The sequence below is a fragment of the Procambarus clarkii genome, chromosome 58 (genome assembly GCF_040958095.1).
Source record: "Procambarus clarkii isolate CNS0578487 chromosome 58, FALCON_Pclarkii_2.0, whole genome shotgun sequence".
Classification (NCBI taxonomy): domain Eukaryota; kingdom Metazoa; phylum Arthropoda; class Malacostraca; order Decapoda; family Cambaridae; genus Procambarus; species Procambarus clarkii.
In genome coordinates this window covers 21,355,362-21,373,443 of record NC_091207.1, presented here as the reverse complement: position 1 = coordinate 21,373,443, position 18,082 = coordinate 21,355,362, and the positions used below count along the sequence as shown (strand labels likewise).

The 18,082-nt window shown below is 39.5% G+C and overlaps 1 protein-coding gene across 3 annotated transcripts in view; it reads right to left on the bottom strand.

The window, feature by feature from the left end:
- The window catches only part of LOC138353535 (mitochondrial DNA helicase-like), a 30,653-nt gene that overhangs the window by 3,770 nt on the left and 8,801 nt on the right, over window positions 1–18,082 (bottom strand). For all 3 annotated transcript variants that reach the window (XM_069306663.1, XM_069306660.1, XM_069306661.1), the window contains exons 5-11: window positions 15,823–15,973; window positions 12,515–12,647; window positions 9,095–9,242; window positions 6,769–6,918; window positions 4,934–5,122; window positions 3,473–3,658; window positions 975–1,106 (exon numbers count right to left, since the gene is read on the bottom strand). In XM_069306663.1, the coding sequence (XP_069162764.1) occupies window positions 975–1,106; window positions 3,473–3,658; window positions 4,934–5,122; window positions 6,769–6,918; window positions 9,095–9,242; window positions 12,515–12,647; window positions 15,823–15,973 (1,089 nt within the window). The remainder of the gene's footprint in view (window positions 1–974; window positions 1,107–3,472; window positions 3,659–4,933; window positions 5,123–6,768; window positions 6,919–9,094; window positions 9,243–12,514; window positions 12,648–15,822; window positions 15,974–18,082) is intronic.

The window sequence follows — 18,082 nt, the reverse complement described above, 5'->3', positions numbered from 1 at the left end:
GGGGGTAGGCTAACCACTCAACAAAGCATACTTGGCAACTGTTTTTTTGTGCATAGTAAGCTCTTGTTGTTATCTACTTGTTTAAATCATTTAAATATACAAATAAAACCTTCTCAGAAACACTGATGGTATGTATAGCAACAGACTAATCTATAAAATCACACAACCATGACTGTAGCTGCAATATTTATTAAGATATTTAATTTGATTAATAAATGGCTAGTTTCTGGGTCCCAGATGCTGATATCCAGCCACATAATTATATCACTTGTTTGTAAAGGAATGTCACTAGTATGACCATAAATATTGTGATCTATAGTACATCAGACGACTGAAGGAATAGTTTGCAATGAAGGAGTAAATGTATTTGTACGTTTCTGTGGCAATTCATGGAGAACTGTACACCTGGTTTTATGAAGCAGTTGGGTGCTAGTGTGGATGACTGACTGTGTGATGGTGCTTGTTTATGCTATAACTGACATAATGAATGCTTGAGCGATATTTTCATACTACAGTATATAACCTATATTCACTATACAGCACTGGTCACCTTTTTCAGCTAAGGCTGATGCCACCCTACCTCATACTGAACTGGGTAAGAAGAGCTTGAGCTACCTCATCCCTTTGAAATAAGTTTATTGAGGTATAAATACACACAATTTCAAACCTCTTAAGTGTGAAACTGTAATGAATAATTTTTAAAAGATGCCAAGTCTGGAAGATTACTTAGCAGTCTGTGGCACGGAACAGCACAAAATTCTAAGCAAAAAGACACAAGGTGAGTGATGATAAAGGTATCAAATTCATCAAGTATTAATGAATAAAATATAACTCTCTCTCCCTAGGTCTTTCCTTTAATATACTCGTGTATGTGCAACTGTCAACAATACGTGCTCGATTCATTTAGTTTTCATCTGAATCTAGCTAATACTCATGAAATGCAAAACGTAACTTAAAAGAGAAGTAACATGTACCTGTAATATTTTTTTGGACTGGTTGATTGTAAAGCCGTCCTTTACTTGTAAGATGAGAACATTGTCAGCTTCTTGTGTAACCTTTGCACCACCAAACACACTTTCAATGCTTAGCGGTTGACCTGCTGGAACCTGGTCAAGATTAGACATGACAATCATATATTTAGTTAAAGTACAATAGACTAATAGATAAGCTATTAAACAAAATTTACTTTCCATATAGATAAAATCTCATTATGTGAGGTAATAAGCACAAACTTTTACAAATGCATTTTTTCTTATACAGTACTGTACAGTGAAGCTACATGTCTTAAGTAATGATGATATCACACTACGTTTCCATACAGTCTCCAGACCTATTTATGCATCTTTTAATACAGTACTGACACAAATGCATCAAACCCAGCATAACAGAAATTGGTGTCAAGCATCTGAAACAAAGATTTAATAATCTTCTATCACCCTGTCTGTCGCATTTTGACTATACTCTACCATAGGCCAAAAATTGTCGTACTAGAAAATGGTAGCGGCTCGCAAAATTGATATACTGTTCCATTTTCTGTTTTGGGTTCTCTGTTACGATAGGATAAGAGACTTTAGCACGACAATTCTTTGATATTGGGAACCTTAGGAGGAAGGGCTGCATTTACGTAGGTCAGTTGCAAATTCTCTTTCAGGACTTGGGTGTCCAACTCACTGCTCTCCTTAAATATATGTCATGTTGTTGCTAAAAACATTGCACCAAACTCAAATCTGTTTCCTTGGCATGAAGTTAATATTCTGTACACAAAACATTGTTTGGCAATAAATTCAGCTAACTTTGAACTTTTGTCTTCAGAAATTAAATCTCATTAAATTCCCACTGGTAGACCATGAACTCAAATGTTCAATAAACCTGATATCTGGTGTTCATCCAGTTTGGTGGATATTAAAATATGAGGAGCCACTTGGTGCAAGTGACAAGAGTTGTCAACAATCCTGTTGGATTAGTAGTCAAGCTGAAGGAGAGAAGGATTCATGTATCATAACAGGTCCACAGGGAGACAGGACTACACGAGGGAAAGAAGCTTCATCCATAAGGCTCAGTGGGAGAATGAGCAAGCTAGAGGAATAGGTGACGAATGCAATGAAGTACAGTACAAAATTACTGTAGGATTCAACATAATGCAGGGAGGACAAGAGGAGAAACATGAAGACTTGGAGAAAGAGCAGACAGCACAGGTTGGTTCTAGGCTGCGCTTGGGGAGTAGAACTCCCAGAACCCCATCGATGTACACAATACTGAGGGGAAACAGGGAGACACTACAGAGGGCCATAAATAAGTACATTAGGGCTAGGAGGGAAGTGAATGGGCAGTTTCAAAATGGACCTTGTTATTAATTAGAAAAAGGTAACTCTCTCACATAGAGCAACAAGAAGGCTGCCAAAACAAAACAAAAAAAAAACTTTTACAGAAGATTCCAGGGGCCAGATTCACGAAGCAGTTATGCAAGTACTTACGAACGTGTTCATCTTTCCTCAATCTTTGATGGCTTTGGTTACATTTATTAAACAGTTTACAAGCATGAAAACTTCCCAATCAACTGTTGTTATTGTTATAAACAGCCTCCTGGTGCTTCGGAGCTCATTACCTGTTTAATAATTGTAAAGAAAGTCGCCAAAGATTGATAAAAGATGTACAGATTCGTAGGGACTTGCGTAACTGCTTTGTGAATCAGGCCCCAGGTCTTCAAGATCAAGTCAGAGTGGAGGTCTCGTACAAGTGATGATGAAAGGATGGAAACCATATTTGTTAATACGGTTTAAAGTAGTAACAAAATGTTAAAGAATTTGATGTAAGTAAAGTAGTAGGATCAAACTGGATATTGAAAAAGCAACAAATACCAAGTACTCTTCTGGCTACAGTCTATAATGTGTCATTAATGAACAGAAAATTCTCAGAGACCTGGAAGACTGAAAATGTGGTGCCCTTAAATACTGTACAGTTGTTTTTACCACACTGGTATATAAACAAGAAGATATCAGGGATGCTGAGAAAGTTGAACAGCCCAGAGGACATCCATCAAAAGAAAAATTACCTTCCTCCTTGCATGTGCTACACACGAGGAGGAAGATGTAGGGAACGTGTGTTTATTTCATTAACATTCTGATATGATTTACTTTTGTTTTTGCTTTTGTATTGTTCTTATATTTATTTTATGTGAAAGATTATTTTAAAGCAGCCTAATTCAGTGTGGACTGTATTACCTCAAGACAAGTTATCGCTATAACTTATTTTTCTTAAAAAAAAGTTCCTTCCGATGTGTTTTCAGGAAAGCAACAAACATGTAAAATTTGGATACTACTGTATACAAAAATTACATTTACATCTAAGGCGCTTATAACTTATAGTAACTTATTTATTTTAAAAATATCTTTTCTAACAACTTCAGGGTATGTGAAGCTTTTCCTGATTTTACAATAATTATATATGGTCATTAAACTACTATTGTACTAACCTTCTTGGGATGTACAACTAAGGAAACATGACAATTATTCACTGTTGCAAAACGTCGAAAGGCTGCAACCGTTTTATCCTGCTCCCACCACCTATCAATTGGTTGGTCAGATGTGCCTAACATGAACTGAAGGTTGTCAATGATCACATGCTGGATTCCCCATACTTTAACAGCCTCAGTCATGGCCTGAAAGTTGAAAGTCAAACATTAAACTTTATTTTTTTTAAGGCCCACAGTGCATACAAGAATTTTTGAAGGCCCAGAGCACCCAAAGTCCCAGCCTGGCACCCACCTCTCTTATGATGAGAACGAAACCTTCAAAAACCATATTGAATGCAATACACCTCTTTCTGACTGGGCTTGGTGGCTCCCTGAAGCTAGACATACTGAGGTGGATCCGTACACAAGTCACATTAGCTCTTGGAGTCTGTAATAGCTTACCAGAGATCAGAGCCAGTACCTGCCCCCCTTCCCCTTCCAAGTCACAGGGAACAGGAGATTCTTTAAAATCACCCTCACCACTGGAAACTTGTGAGGGTGATTTTTAATGGAGTTTTCCAGGGCCCTTAGGCTGACTGCTAAGGGATGCCCAGGCAAGGAACTGCTAACTGGTATCCAAATAAAACAAATAAAGCTGAACCCCTGTGACGTGTGCAATCATTGGGGGCCTAGCGGAGGACCACCAGAATAACAGAAAATGCATAATTACCAAGGGGTACACCCCCCACCAGACAAAAAGAAAAGAAAAGCCCCACCAAAGTACATCTCCAGGGGAACAGAGGCAGCCACTATGATATTACAGTGGAACCTCGAGTGACAAAACGGCTCCAGTTACGAGCAAGCCACTCACAGAAAATATGTCTCGACTGACGAGCTTTCACTCGATTAACGAGCGTTCCCGCTGGTTCTCGGACACCTCCGACGACAGTTTTGTTGTTGTTTCACAAGACGAGTTTTCCACATGACGAGCTCGGTGCTGGAACAGATTAAACTTGTTAATCGAGGTGCCGCTGTATAAGACAAGCTGCACAGTACCTTGCACCCCTACTAGTCATGATACTACCTCCTACCCAAGGTCAAACAGCTGCCAAGAAAACCCCAGCTGACCCCAAGGGTGGGCAATTACCGAGCAGCAAGAGACCCTTATGGACGTAGTTCCTGAACGACTGGTGGAAGAAAACCCCAAGCCGTAAGGGCAGTATTTACAGGGCATCTAGAGAAGATGGCCCTAGGCGCATGCAGCCCTAGTACTTAGAAAATTATTCCTGGCTCGCACTCCGCCACACAGCAGACCACCACCACCACCAGGCACAGCACCGCTCTTAGCACACTCGTTAATCTTAAAATGTACTGACTTTTGTACATTTCTTACTATGACAATTTAGTTTCCTTCCCCTTTTTATTCAAATACCACAGAATATAAATATCAACTGACATTGCAGTACACGAGAACAGTCTTACCTTTATGACAGAAGTCGTACTGTGTTGTCCATGGTAAGTGAGGAAGTGGAGAGGCAACATCGAGAACTGTGAAGCCAACCTGTTGAAAGTAGCAAGGTCTTGTGGAAGAGGAGCTCCACTAAATTGCTGAAGCATTACTTCACACAGTCGTACAATGCTCACTTCAAAGCTTCCCCATAATGTTTTCACCTGTCAAGTAAAATATGTTTAAGAGCTAAGTTTAACTTCTACAGTATTGTATAACATAGGCAAAATTTATAAATAACATGTGTAGATAAAGAAAGTTTATTTTATACCAAAACTACAGAGGATTTGCAATGGCTAAAATACACACTAAACATTTTTCTATTTAGCTGGAAATCCAAAGTTTCTCTACATAGTGTTTCATGCATGCTAGTATTAAAATAATCAATTAGAAGGGATGATAATTTTTCTGGGAGGGAAGAGCCCCTCTGGTGGCTTCCTGAAGCAATCTTGCTAAGATTGCTCCATATTAAAAGGTAACATCAGTCATGTAAGTTCTGATTGGCCTACCGACCACCAGTGCCAGAACATGGCCCTTTTGTCCTTCATAGAGGCAAAGAGGGAATGACAATTCACCATCCCACCTAATAAAGCCTTCATGAAGTCAGAAAAGTGTTACAGACAACTGGACAGTTCAGAGAAAATAAACCCTCAAAACTCCTAAATAACTGCAAACGATTCACACAAAACAAGGGGATCACTCAAACTTAGCTCGAAACTCGATAGTACTCATTACCACCACCAGCTTGCCCCAGTCAGCTCCCCATCTCAGGTCTCAGTTCTACCAATGCGGTGGACTGTGGTGTCCACCACAGAACTGGACAATGCTGTCCAGTTCTGCTCGTAGTATTCAGATCCACCAGCCAAGGATAAACTCCATCGCATAAAAATAAGTGCCTGTCATCCTTCAACTGTGTTTGTCCTCCAGGGGTCATTTGCTTGTTACATTGTTCTTATTTTAGTGCCAGCTTCAAGCACACATTTCCCTTCACATTGCTTCAATATTTTCTCATAGATACATCACGTTAGTGTGATTACGTTGTGTAAATATTATAATCTAACGTGCCAGGACTGACTAACAAATCTGCCGACGTGTATGAACACTGACATGAAAACCAAGGAAGGGAATACATGTGTTATTCTCTCCTGCACCCCTGACCTTGGAGAGCAACAACATGGTTTAAAGCACTCTCATGATACCACACCCCATAACAACATTGCTCAGCCTTCTAGAGACATAACTGCACACAACTAGCAAGAAAGACTGCCAGGAAATGATTTATTTTTGTATTAGCTTATGTAATAAGACTGATATCATTATCACTGTATTTTGGTCAAAGATGATGGCACCTGATAGAGCTTTGACATAACCATTGACAAGAGGTTACATAAGTTGGTATTATGTAGTGGTTGGTATAATGGGAGGAGACATGATACAATGCATCAGTGTGGCCACCTGTGATTGACACAGGTGAACACCGCTTTCTTCTTTTGTGTCACAGAGTGAGGGAGCTCGACCATCGTGTTCTGCAGTCATTAGAACCCTTGCCTACTTGAAGTAAACTGGACAAACCCAAATTTTTATCCCTGACGAATCTCTCAAACACTTTCTTGAGAGCAAGGAAAGTTGAGTAATACATTACAATATATCTGAAATAGGACACTAACAGGCTAGCTGCAGTACTGTCTGAACCCACGTATCTTCTATGATTCTCATAGGAGTCAAATGTTATGTAAAAGAACTCTATTCATGCAATTATATTAAAGAAGCTATAAGAAGTGTTACTACTCTTGTAACAAATTTGACTAACCCCTTGACTGCAGAGATCAAGGGAATATTCTGCCATAAATGTGGTCTTGCCTGAACCAGTGGGGCCTGTTAATACAGTCATTTCCCCTGGTCGGTGGCCCAGTAGAAGTGCATTAAGGTCTAAAAATCTCTTCCATGGTACACCATAAGTCTGAAAGTGAAATGAAATGAATTATTCCTAATTATATTTAGGATAACTATAACAGTAATGGAATATGTTGACATACTGAATAAAAAATAGATTTGAGAAAATTTAATTACTGTATTGTACAATACTTTATTGTCAAGACTTCCCTTAATACACAAAATGTGGTTGATCCAACAAAATATTTGTCGATCTTGGAAGGCATTCATAGTCACCTACGCCATGCATATGTCAATACAAACCAACATTAAGTCACAATAACGTAGCTGAAGACATGATGACCAAACCCACACATCAGAAGTTGGAGAAACGACGACATTTGGGTCCGTCCTGGACCATTATCAAGTTGTATCACATACAACGTGATAATGGTCCAGGGCAGACCGAAACGTCGTCGTTTTTCCATCTTCTGATGAGTGGTTTGGTCATCAACCATCATGAAATATCCTTTAAAAATATAAATGTTCCTCTCCACAATACAATGCAAACTCAGTTATAAGCCTTAAAAATCCACAAAGAATTTGCTATCAAAACAATATTTCAAGATAGAAACAGAGGCCAGAACTATTAAATGTAAAGAGAAAATCTGGTCCAACAGCAGCAATAATGCAGTACTCGGAAACAGCATTTTACATTTTTTTTTTACTAAATTTTTGGCTTAGCAGTAAATATTTTTGAAAATACAAAATTTGCTAGAAACCATTTGCTGTGCAATACAATATACAGGATTGTGGCATCATGGCATCATGGACACAGCAACATACTGTAGTATAAAATAGTAGTAGTAGCGATCATATATAATCCCCGAATGCTCGCGGTGACACAAGCAAATGAACAACAGAGACATTAGAAAGAGCATTTTCAGTGTCAAGAGTAGTTAACAAATAGAATGCATTAGGCAGTGATGTGGTGGAGGCTGACTCCATACACAGTTTCAAATGTAGATATGATAGAGCCCAATAGACTCAGGAACTTGTACACCAGTTGACTGATAGTTAAGAGGCGGGACCAAAGAGCCAAAGCCTAAGCCTCTCAAGCACAATTAGGCGAGTACACAGCAGGAAGTCCAGGGAAATGGAACTTGAGGAAAGGAGGGAGAGAGAACAAGCAACAATGTGAGCAAAAGAGAACAAGGAGAATTGGGTCAAGAGAGAAAAAAGGGAGAGGGGAAGACAGAAAGGGAAGGAGAAATGGAGGGAGGGAGAAAGGGATGGATGAAGAGAAGGGAAGGGAACTATCAGGACAAAGCACTAAGCTATCATGACTATATAGCATTTGTATGAGATCAGGATAAGGATGTGGGGAAGGAATGGTGCCAAATCACTTGGACGTCGGGGATTGAACGCCAACCTGTATGAAGCAAGACCGTCCAGCACAAGTGGTTGGGCGAGGAAGAGAGGAAGAAAAATGGGAGAATGGTGCGGAGGAAGAGACAATGGGAAGAATGGTGAAATAGACAAGTCAGACAGACCCAGGCACTGCCAGATACCCCATCAAGTAAAACTGATTCTTTATGCAATTATAATAGTTCAACACAAAAAGACATTTAAGCTATCATGCCCAGTTTGTAAATAGCACAACATGCTTATATTTTATTCAGTACATATGCATCACGTGTATACAGTATGTCAATGTAAACAAAGATTTAAAATACCTTAATTTTGGCTAAAAATATTATAAAAATATAAGCGACCCTTATATACAGTACTGTAATGTGGAGGTTATGTTCCTGGAAAATGGCATGTTATCAAGTAGACTACTATATAACCTGAATAACATATTGAAGAAAAAAAAAGGGTTATGTTACAGGAAAAGTTGATATGCCATATACATGTATATATACTTTATCCAAACTGAAACTGTGTGAAGGTGGTGTTGATAGATTTGTGCCTGAGGAAGTGGTAGAGTCTGTATGTGTGTGTGGGGTACCTGGGGTAAATGGGAATGTCTCAGTTAATAACTACTGTTTTGTCACCTGTACAATTCATGCTAGCACAGATAAATAGTTAAAGTAGGGAGATGTATAAAAGCGAGACCCTTGTTTTCCATGTACTTGAAACTTTTCCAAAACACTTAGAAACTTTCAAGACCCCCTAACAATCAGTTGCAGTATCAAATGACAAGTTTGTAAGAGCAAGTATACACAGCACACCAGTAATTAGGAAATATGAAGCAAAATTACCTCTTCCCTGTTGGTGAGTCTCTGATAGATTTTATCCTTAAGTTGCTGGAAAGTGATGGCGGTCTCTGAAAAGACCGGGATGGTATCTTTAAGAGCAGCCTGGATTTCTTCTAATGACTTGGTATGCACTGGACCATCATTAGATGAACTGAAAATATAAATTATGATTAGTTTCCATGTATTTGTTAATTTAAAAAAAATCCCAGTGTAAGCACTGTGTATTTTAGGTTAGGTACTGTGAGTCACATTGTATTTGTAATACAATAAAATGCAACAATCACTCCTGACGTAAACATAAGCAATTATAGATTAATTCATGTATTGTTGATTTTGTGTACTTACTGTACAGTAAATTTCTTTAAAACAAGAATATAAATTTTAGCCATAATAATCATCAAGACTAAATAATTCCCATCATTTTCCATGTCTGAGAAATTGTTATATCTAAGGAGGTCAGCAATTGCTCTATTTAATAGAGAAAGTTGTTTCAAGGATTCCGACAGAATGGCATCCATGGCAAGCCAGAAAGAAATGGTTACCAGACAAAGATTGATTCAATGTAACAAGAGTACTCATTATACCATGACACTCAAGATACAAAATAACAACTCAGTATGCATACCGATACCCCACATTATATACAATGCTTATATTTTTCATGCCTTTAATAAATATTAGTATCAATACTTTTTTCTGGATGAGCCTCTTTATGGCTTCCTGAAGCTGCTATCTTGCTGAGATGGCATCCCACTACTGAGTCACATCAGCCATAGGAGTCCTCTTTGGCATATGAGGGACCAGAGCCAGAATCTGCCCCTCTCAAAGAGGCACAGGGAGCCGAGGACTGTTATGATCACCCACATCAAGAAAGTATCCAGAAACTCAGCAAAGCAATGCAGACAAGGCTCACAGAAAATGAAAAACCAAAACAGCCAAACAACTCATTCAAAACTAACTGGCTCATTTAAAAAGTAACTCGAACCCCCAAATGCTAATGACCTCCAACAGGTCATTAGCATTAGCTAGTACTGTTGCCGATATAGCAATCTGATTTTCCTGAGCCTCCAAGCCATAGCAAGTCCCACTTCACGGCCATCCTTTGGACTTTGCCCTTTGGGGGCCATTTGCTTGAATATTGTTTTTGATCTTTACTATGTACTTCACAAGTGTGTGTTTACAAGCCTCAAGTCTTGCATGGATTAGTCTAATTTGCACTATGAGTTGCAGGTGTTTAGAGCCACCCTTCTCTAAACATTTGTTCAGTGTTTACCCTGAACTGACAGTGACTCCTTCGGTTTGGTGCATTCAGAAGTTCACCCTTGAGAGGCAAGGACATCAGGGAGAAGAGCCTCACTCTAGGTAGAGCACGAGTCATTGACTCCTCTGTGGGACCCTGCAGTTGAGTGGGTCCTCTTTGTTTTGTTGTGGAATGTATTAGTGGTTGTGCACTGGTTATGAGGTATGAGTTACAAGGAAAGGCTAAAGGGAATTAAACCTCACATCCCTGGAAGATAGAGGAGCTACGGAAGACATGATCACCACCTACAAAATTCTCAGAGCAACTAACAGGGTGGATAAAGACAAACTATTTAGCTTGGGTAGAACACGAATAAGGGGACACAGGTGAAAACTTACTCAAATGAGCCACAGAGACGTTAGAAAAAAAATTAATGTCAGGGTAGTTACCAAGTGGAATTCAATAGGAAGTGATGTGGTGGAGGCAGACAACATACACAGTTTCAAATGTAGATATGATAGAGCCCAATAGGCTCAGAAACCTGTACACCAGTTGATTGATGATTGAGAGGCAGGACCAAACAACAGAAGTTCAACCCTCACAAGCACAACTAGGCAAGTACTTGTTTATACAGCATGCAGAGGTCACTTTATAGGCAAGTTTATCCTGTAGGCTGCATTTGGTGTCTGTGTTTCTGGAAAACATCGTTATTGGCTCGGAGTCTGGTTGGTTACAGTCTATCAGACCCTGGCAACTCTCCCTGTGAGTCTGCATTGTGGCTCGTAATGTATTGATCTGTTGAGCCCACACGTTACGTAGGAGTTTGAAGGGTGCTTATTAGCCTTCCTACATGCCAACAGCCATTCTGTCTCTGCCATACTCCTTGCTCAGTCAGTGACACCTTCGACCCCGAGTCCTGCGATGTTTGCACTCATTGCGTCTCTATATTTTCTGAGCCTATCTCAAAACAGAATTAACAGGCAGCTGCCGCTTTGTGGGCCCATTTTTCCCACATCATGGTTCGCAGCATGGTATTTGATTGTATGCCTCAGAGTTGGCTCTTACTGTGTTTATAGACTCAGAGTTGGAGGGGTTGGTAAATTATAGTCTACTTTTACTCTAACAAATTGTACAATACCTGTACACTCAGAATAATGCATGAAAGTGGCTTCTTCCGTGATCTACCCAGTACAACTGGACTGAATGTGTCTTGACTCTCTCCTCCTGTGGTAGTGTGGTGTTACCACTCATTATTCAAGGAGTTTCTTTTTTAATTTTTTCTTGGAATATTTTATTATTTGTGAGTAGATAAAATATTCACAAGCAAGTTGAGCTAAATTATGAAGGGAGAGAGGTCCCTTAATATATAATAAAAGGCAAAATTTATTGATAAGTGAGCATGACTGGGGTGTGTATACAAGTATTCTGCTTATATTAGAATACTATTACTGGTACTCTATAATACTAAGCTTCTTCAAATTCGGTAAAATGTACAGTTAATCTTTCTATTGGCCATAGACTAAAGTATTTACAATGCAATGTTTACATATTATTTGTGTGTGTAACCATGCACAGATATTTTCTATTATTTGTTGTAAGAAAAATAAAACATTTGGCAATAATAAATGAAAAATGTGATACAATGGAATATTTTAGAGTATGGAATGATTGCAGTGTCAATTAGTCCATTCTATTGTGGTTACACTTAACAACTGTGGTCAGTCACAAGGGGTCTTTTACAGGCACCCATGATTCAAACACAGTATACAAGGGCCTCTCACTTACTAAACATTCATCCTTTGTTTGTTCATCTGTGCACCTATTCTTTTGCACTAATTGTTCAGTACAGTACAGTACTGAAAAATTTCAAGCCACGGGGAATAATTCTGATCCCATGATCAAGAAGAATTAATAGAGTATTATTTAGAATATACAGAACCATTCACTACATGTCAACTTACCATCTAAATTAAACCACTCCATTAAGAATACAACCAGAAATGTACAAACTCTGCATTCCACTTGACTTACTTAGGCCAATGCTCAGAAAACATTAATATTACACTGCTTTAATTTTACTAATAGGTTTGCATTTCTGACCAATTGGTCAATTCTGTTGAAAATATGACATATCAGGTGAGAGGATAGGTTGGAAATGTAATGATAGGGTTTTGTGTACTTACTTAACCAGTGAACAGGATACTCCTGCCTGAAGGAGAGACATGAGGAGTGGCCGAGGTGGAGCTTCTCCACAGTACCACAATACCACCTCATTCTTTCCACAATTGATTAAATACTCTTCAAGTGCTTCAGCATCTTAAATAAAATATATTTATTAAAATTTACATTTATATTGTGCACTGTATTAGGAGAACATTATGAATCACATTTGCCAAATTTAGTAAATTAAGTAAATTGGGTAAGTAAAGCCAAATTTACTTACCCAAAGAAACACCTGTGTGTACTTCTCCTCAGAACCATATCCTTAGCTTTCACTCAAGCATTCCATCAATTACAATGTAATTGATGGAATGTAATTACAATGTAATTAAGTTTAATACTGTGTAAGTATTATACTTAATACTTACACAGCCAAGAACGATGATGGTTGTTTGAAAAATAAAATCCCAAACTGTCATGCAAATACCTTCTACAAAATATATGTACATAACTAAATTTTCTATGTAATATATGAGATATTTCAAGTAATGATACTGGTTAGTTGCAATATGATTACACAGTATTTCCTCAACCCTTGATTGTAACCAAGATATTTCAATATAAGAACATAAGAATGAAGTTAACTGCTGAAGGCCTATTGGCCCACACGAGGTAGCTCCTATTTATATGCACCCAATCTCATTCATATGCAGTATGTCTAACCTACGCTTGAAACAATCAAAGGACCCCACCTCCACCACGTTACGCGGCAATTGGTTCCACGAATCAACAACCCTATTACTCACCCAGTATTTACCCACATCTTTCCTAAATCTAAACTTATCCAATTTATACCCATTGTTATGTGTTCTGTCTTGTGTTGATACTTTTAATACCCTATTAATATCCCCTTTGTTATGTCCATTCATCCACTTGTACACCTCTATCATGTAACCCCTAATTCTTCTCCTTTCTAGCGCATATAATTTGAGCTTTGTCAATCTTTCTTCATATGATAGGTTTCTAATTTGGGGGACTAACTTTGTCACTGTATGCTGGACGCGTTCTAGTGAATTTATATCCATTCTATAGTACAGCGATCAAAACTGAACTGCATAATCTAAATGGGGCCTAACCAGAGCCAGATATAGCTAAAGAACAACACCAGGTGTCTTATTACTAACGCTTCAATAAATAAATCCCAGTGTCCTATTAGTCTTATTACGAACATTTATGCACTGATTTTTTGGTTTTAAATTCTTACTAATCATTACTCCAGATCCCTTTCGCAATCCGACTTCGCAATCTCAACATTATCAAGCTCATATCTTGTACTGTATCACCACCACCTAGCCTCAAAACCTTACATTTGTCAGCATTAAACTGCATCTGGCAATCTTTTGACCATTTCAAAACCCTGTTTAGATCGTCTTGAAGTGATAGCAAATTTTTTTCTGTTCATTTCCCTCCCGATTTTTGTATCATCGGCAAACTTGAAAATATTGCTGCTCAAACCTGAATCCAAATAATTTATATATACTGTATTATGAATAACAGAGGTCCCAGGACAGAGCCTTGAGGCACTCCACTTAAGACATTTTCCCACTCTGACTTAACCCCATTTACACTAACTCTTTGCTAGATATGGTATCTCAATCCTTTAATTACCAGACTAACAATCCTTCCTTAGTTATGCTACTTTACTCTTCTACCTCTCTTCTCTCCCTCATTACTCTATTTACCTTCCATACTTCCATTGTTATCCAAGACTCCTCCAAAGTATTGAATATTTACTACTTATCCCAATATCTATCTATCTCTCTCCCATTTTGATTCTAGTTCAAATCACTCTTTCTTGCCACTCAATAAGCATCTACAATATCTACATTCTATTTGCTTCTCTCAAATACCATAATTTGACTTTTTCCTACAAAAACCTACAAATTTCTTTTGCATTCACTACCAAACACATTCACAATCTTTTGCACACAATATCAAATACATTCACAATCTTTTGCAATACCTAATCATTCTCAGCTAAGAATATATACTAAATTGTTAAACACTCAAAATGGCTTAATAACATACTTAAAGTAGGAGAATAAACAAGCCGTCCTTATGCCTCTGTCTAAATTACATAAAATATAAATTGGACAGTAACAAGAATCATTATGGTAACTGCCTAAAGCCTATATGGGATTTGTACTACAATCTACCTATCCTTCTACTGTGTTTGTTTTGTTGCTGGTCTGTGTGTTTCTTCCTGTGTCTTTGTCTCACACAATTTCAGGTTGTGTAACCATAGCCTATCGTGGTCCACTGGAAAGGTGTGCATCTGGGGGTTATCCTGAGGTTATCTTGAGATGATTTCAGGGCTTAGCATCTTCACGGCCCGGTCCTCGACCAGACCTCCTTTTTTTTACACCCCCCCCAGGAAGCAGCCTGTAGCAGCTGTCTAACAGGGGCATCAGGGTGAAATAAACTCTGCCCATGTGCCTCCACCGGGAATCGAACCCAGAACCTCAGGACTACGAATCTGAAGCGCTGGCCACTCAACTGTCAGGCCCCCCTCAGCTGGTGTGACCTAGGATGCTGGTACAATCCTGCCATCCTGCTCCTAAGATTATCTCAGATATATACAGTAGATCACATTATTGTGAGTTCATTGTGTAAGATCACACATATCAATCCCTTCGCATCAAAATGAATATTTCTGAAATTAGTAAAAAAGAGTAGTAATAAAACAGGCTAATTAGTAATAATGCTGAATAATTACCACACATGGAAAGTCAGTTATTGAAAATATCTGGCATTAATATTTCTTGAATAAAACAGCAGGAGAATCAATATACTGCACTATATTAGTTGCCAGGTGTGTTCTTTTATAAGGGAAATAAATTTTGTTAGGTTGTAATTGACTTAGTCAAGTTACATCTCATTAAGTGTAGATAACAATATACATAGTGATACACTGAGAGATATAAGGTATTAGATTTACACATAGGTACTGTATATGTATATTCACCCACATACATACTGTATATAGACATATATATATATATTGACTTATCCTGAGATGGTAACAAAGGATGGGCGAGGTGAAAAACTTTGCAAAACTTGGTACGCCATGGCATGAGTTGTCAAGGAAAAACTAACAGAACCTGTGTGCCATCAACACTTAATGCACTGAAGCATATTTCCAAATTTAAAATGTTTTATTAGAACTATATTATTAGAAGTAAAATTTGGAACTGTATTTACTTGTTTAAAGAAATTAACTGGATCACGAATACTGTACAAAGAAATAACATGTACATGAAAGGTCACTTACCAGAAGAAGGAAGAGAAACAGCAGAGATATTGTGCTCAGCTAAGACTAAGACATCACAAGAGGTTGGCACCACTATCACTTTCTGCTGTCTCCTACTTCTCTTTACTAGCCCAAAGGCTTTCCGCTCGCCAATAACATACCTCCGTATAATCTGACAAGAGAAATTAATGGTGTCAAATAAAAACAAGTCTTCACAATACTGTAAAGCTGAAGGGCACTTCAAACAGAACCAATTCATTTCTGCCTAAGGTGCTATATAACTATATAAACTAGTGTGCTATATAACTAGAATCATGAACAGTCAGACAGGATGATATCCTGGCACCAGATTTCAAAGCTTAATCTAGCCCTAAATAACTGACAGAGGAATCATTCAAAAAAACAAAAAGCCCTTCTGAACCCAGCCATTGATGACCACGAAGAAAGAGCTCTCATTGATTCCCAACTGCTGTGCCTGACCACCTGAACTGCTTCAAGGTGGCAGTAATAAATTATCTCTAGGTTCTCAACCTTGAATACTCATCACTAATTTCCAGAAGTAAATATCTATGAGTAAATGGGAAGCAGGATTGAAGAGAAGGGATGAAAAGCAACCCAATGATTCTTCTCAAAAAGGTGGGTTTACATTAACTCAAAGACTCATTTCTGAGCATTCAATTCTTTGTCTGGATAATGTGAGAATTCCCTCCCCCCCCCATTTTTTTTTTTTTTTTTTTTTTTTAAGTAAAGAGGAGGGAGAGGCATAGGTGAAGGAAAGTTTAGAAGTGGGAAATACAGTGAGAGGTATGAAAGCAGGCGGGCTGTCTGCCTTGCTGACTATCAAAAACACCAGCGTTGAATGTAATGAAATGACATTTTCTGGGCGAGACCCGGAGGCTCCCTGGAGCTACCCTGGCTGATGTAAATGTATTAAACCCTGGCATCAGTCAAGCAAATGGAGTTCTTAGGCCTACCGGGGACCACAAGCCAGAAGCTGGCCCCCTCAGAAGGGCACGAGGAGCAATGGCCTATATAAACCCCCACGTGATTGGAAACATTCTATGTATGACATCGACCAGGTCAGAAACCTAGAAAGGTAGGCACCCCAAAACAAACCCTATCTGCTTAAAATATTGCTACTGAAAGCTGAACTGTTGGACAGAACTCTCCAAACTTAAAACGAGCAAACGAGCATGGCGTCACAAGTCACCGTGCCACTGTCTGTGCAGCTCCAGGGTCACTCGCTCCTGGGGGAGCTCCAGACCCCCTGCGCAGGCTATCCACCCCCAGCTCAGAGGCTGGATGTCAAAAACCACAAATAACTGCTGACCAGAGGGAAGGAGGGTTGCTGGGAAGCCTTCGGGTCTCACACAGAAAATGGCATTTCATTACATTTAACGCAGGTTTTCTAGGGGAAGCCCCTTCGGCTTCCCGGAGCTACTTAAGAGAAAACAAGAGGGATTTACCCAGGAGGCAGTCGTCACTCGCTCCTCAACTTGAAGTCGAGACGACTGGCTGCAACCAACGACCCAAGATTACACATGCCCAAGTAGAGCCAGGAACATTAACAAGGTACCGTGCGGCCAGGACCCTGTTCGATGGGCAAAATCCCCGCGCTCGAATGTCAGCCCAGGACATGCTACCAAAAACAGCAGCCAAGGCTGCAAACATACGAACATCGTAGGCATGGGAATAGACCACAGGCTGGCTGGACCGAACAACCCTGTGGACGACCTGGAAGACCCACGCCTTGTAACAGGAAAGAAGGGAAACTGGGTCCACCCAAAGTGCGTCCCCAGTCACTGAGGCCGTGGTGTGCAAGTAACGGTGAAGAACCGCAACCGGACACAAGACATGATGCACCCACAGCCAAACCAACCAAGCATCAACAACCCAAGGAGCCCTCCGGAAAGTTGCAGTCTCATTCTTCGTCAGAAAAGAAGGAAACGGCTACAAACAAACAAACCTACAACCAGGATCGAAAGAGCAGAAACCCCTGCACCGGAGGAGAGCATGAAGCTCCCTTAAGGTTTAAGGGAGTCGGTCGGCCGAGCGGACAGCACGCTGGACTTGTGATCCTGTGGTCCTGGGTTCGATCCCAGGCGCCGGCGAGAAACTATGGGCAGAGTTTCTTTCACCCTATGCCCCTGTTACCTAGCAGTAAAATAGGTACCTGGGTGTTAGTCAGCTGTCACGGGCTGCTTCCTGGGGGTGGAGGCCTGGTCAAGGACCGGGCCGCGGGACACTAAAGCCCCGAAATCATCTCAAGATAACCTCTCAA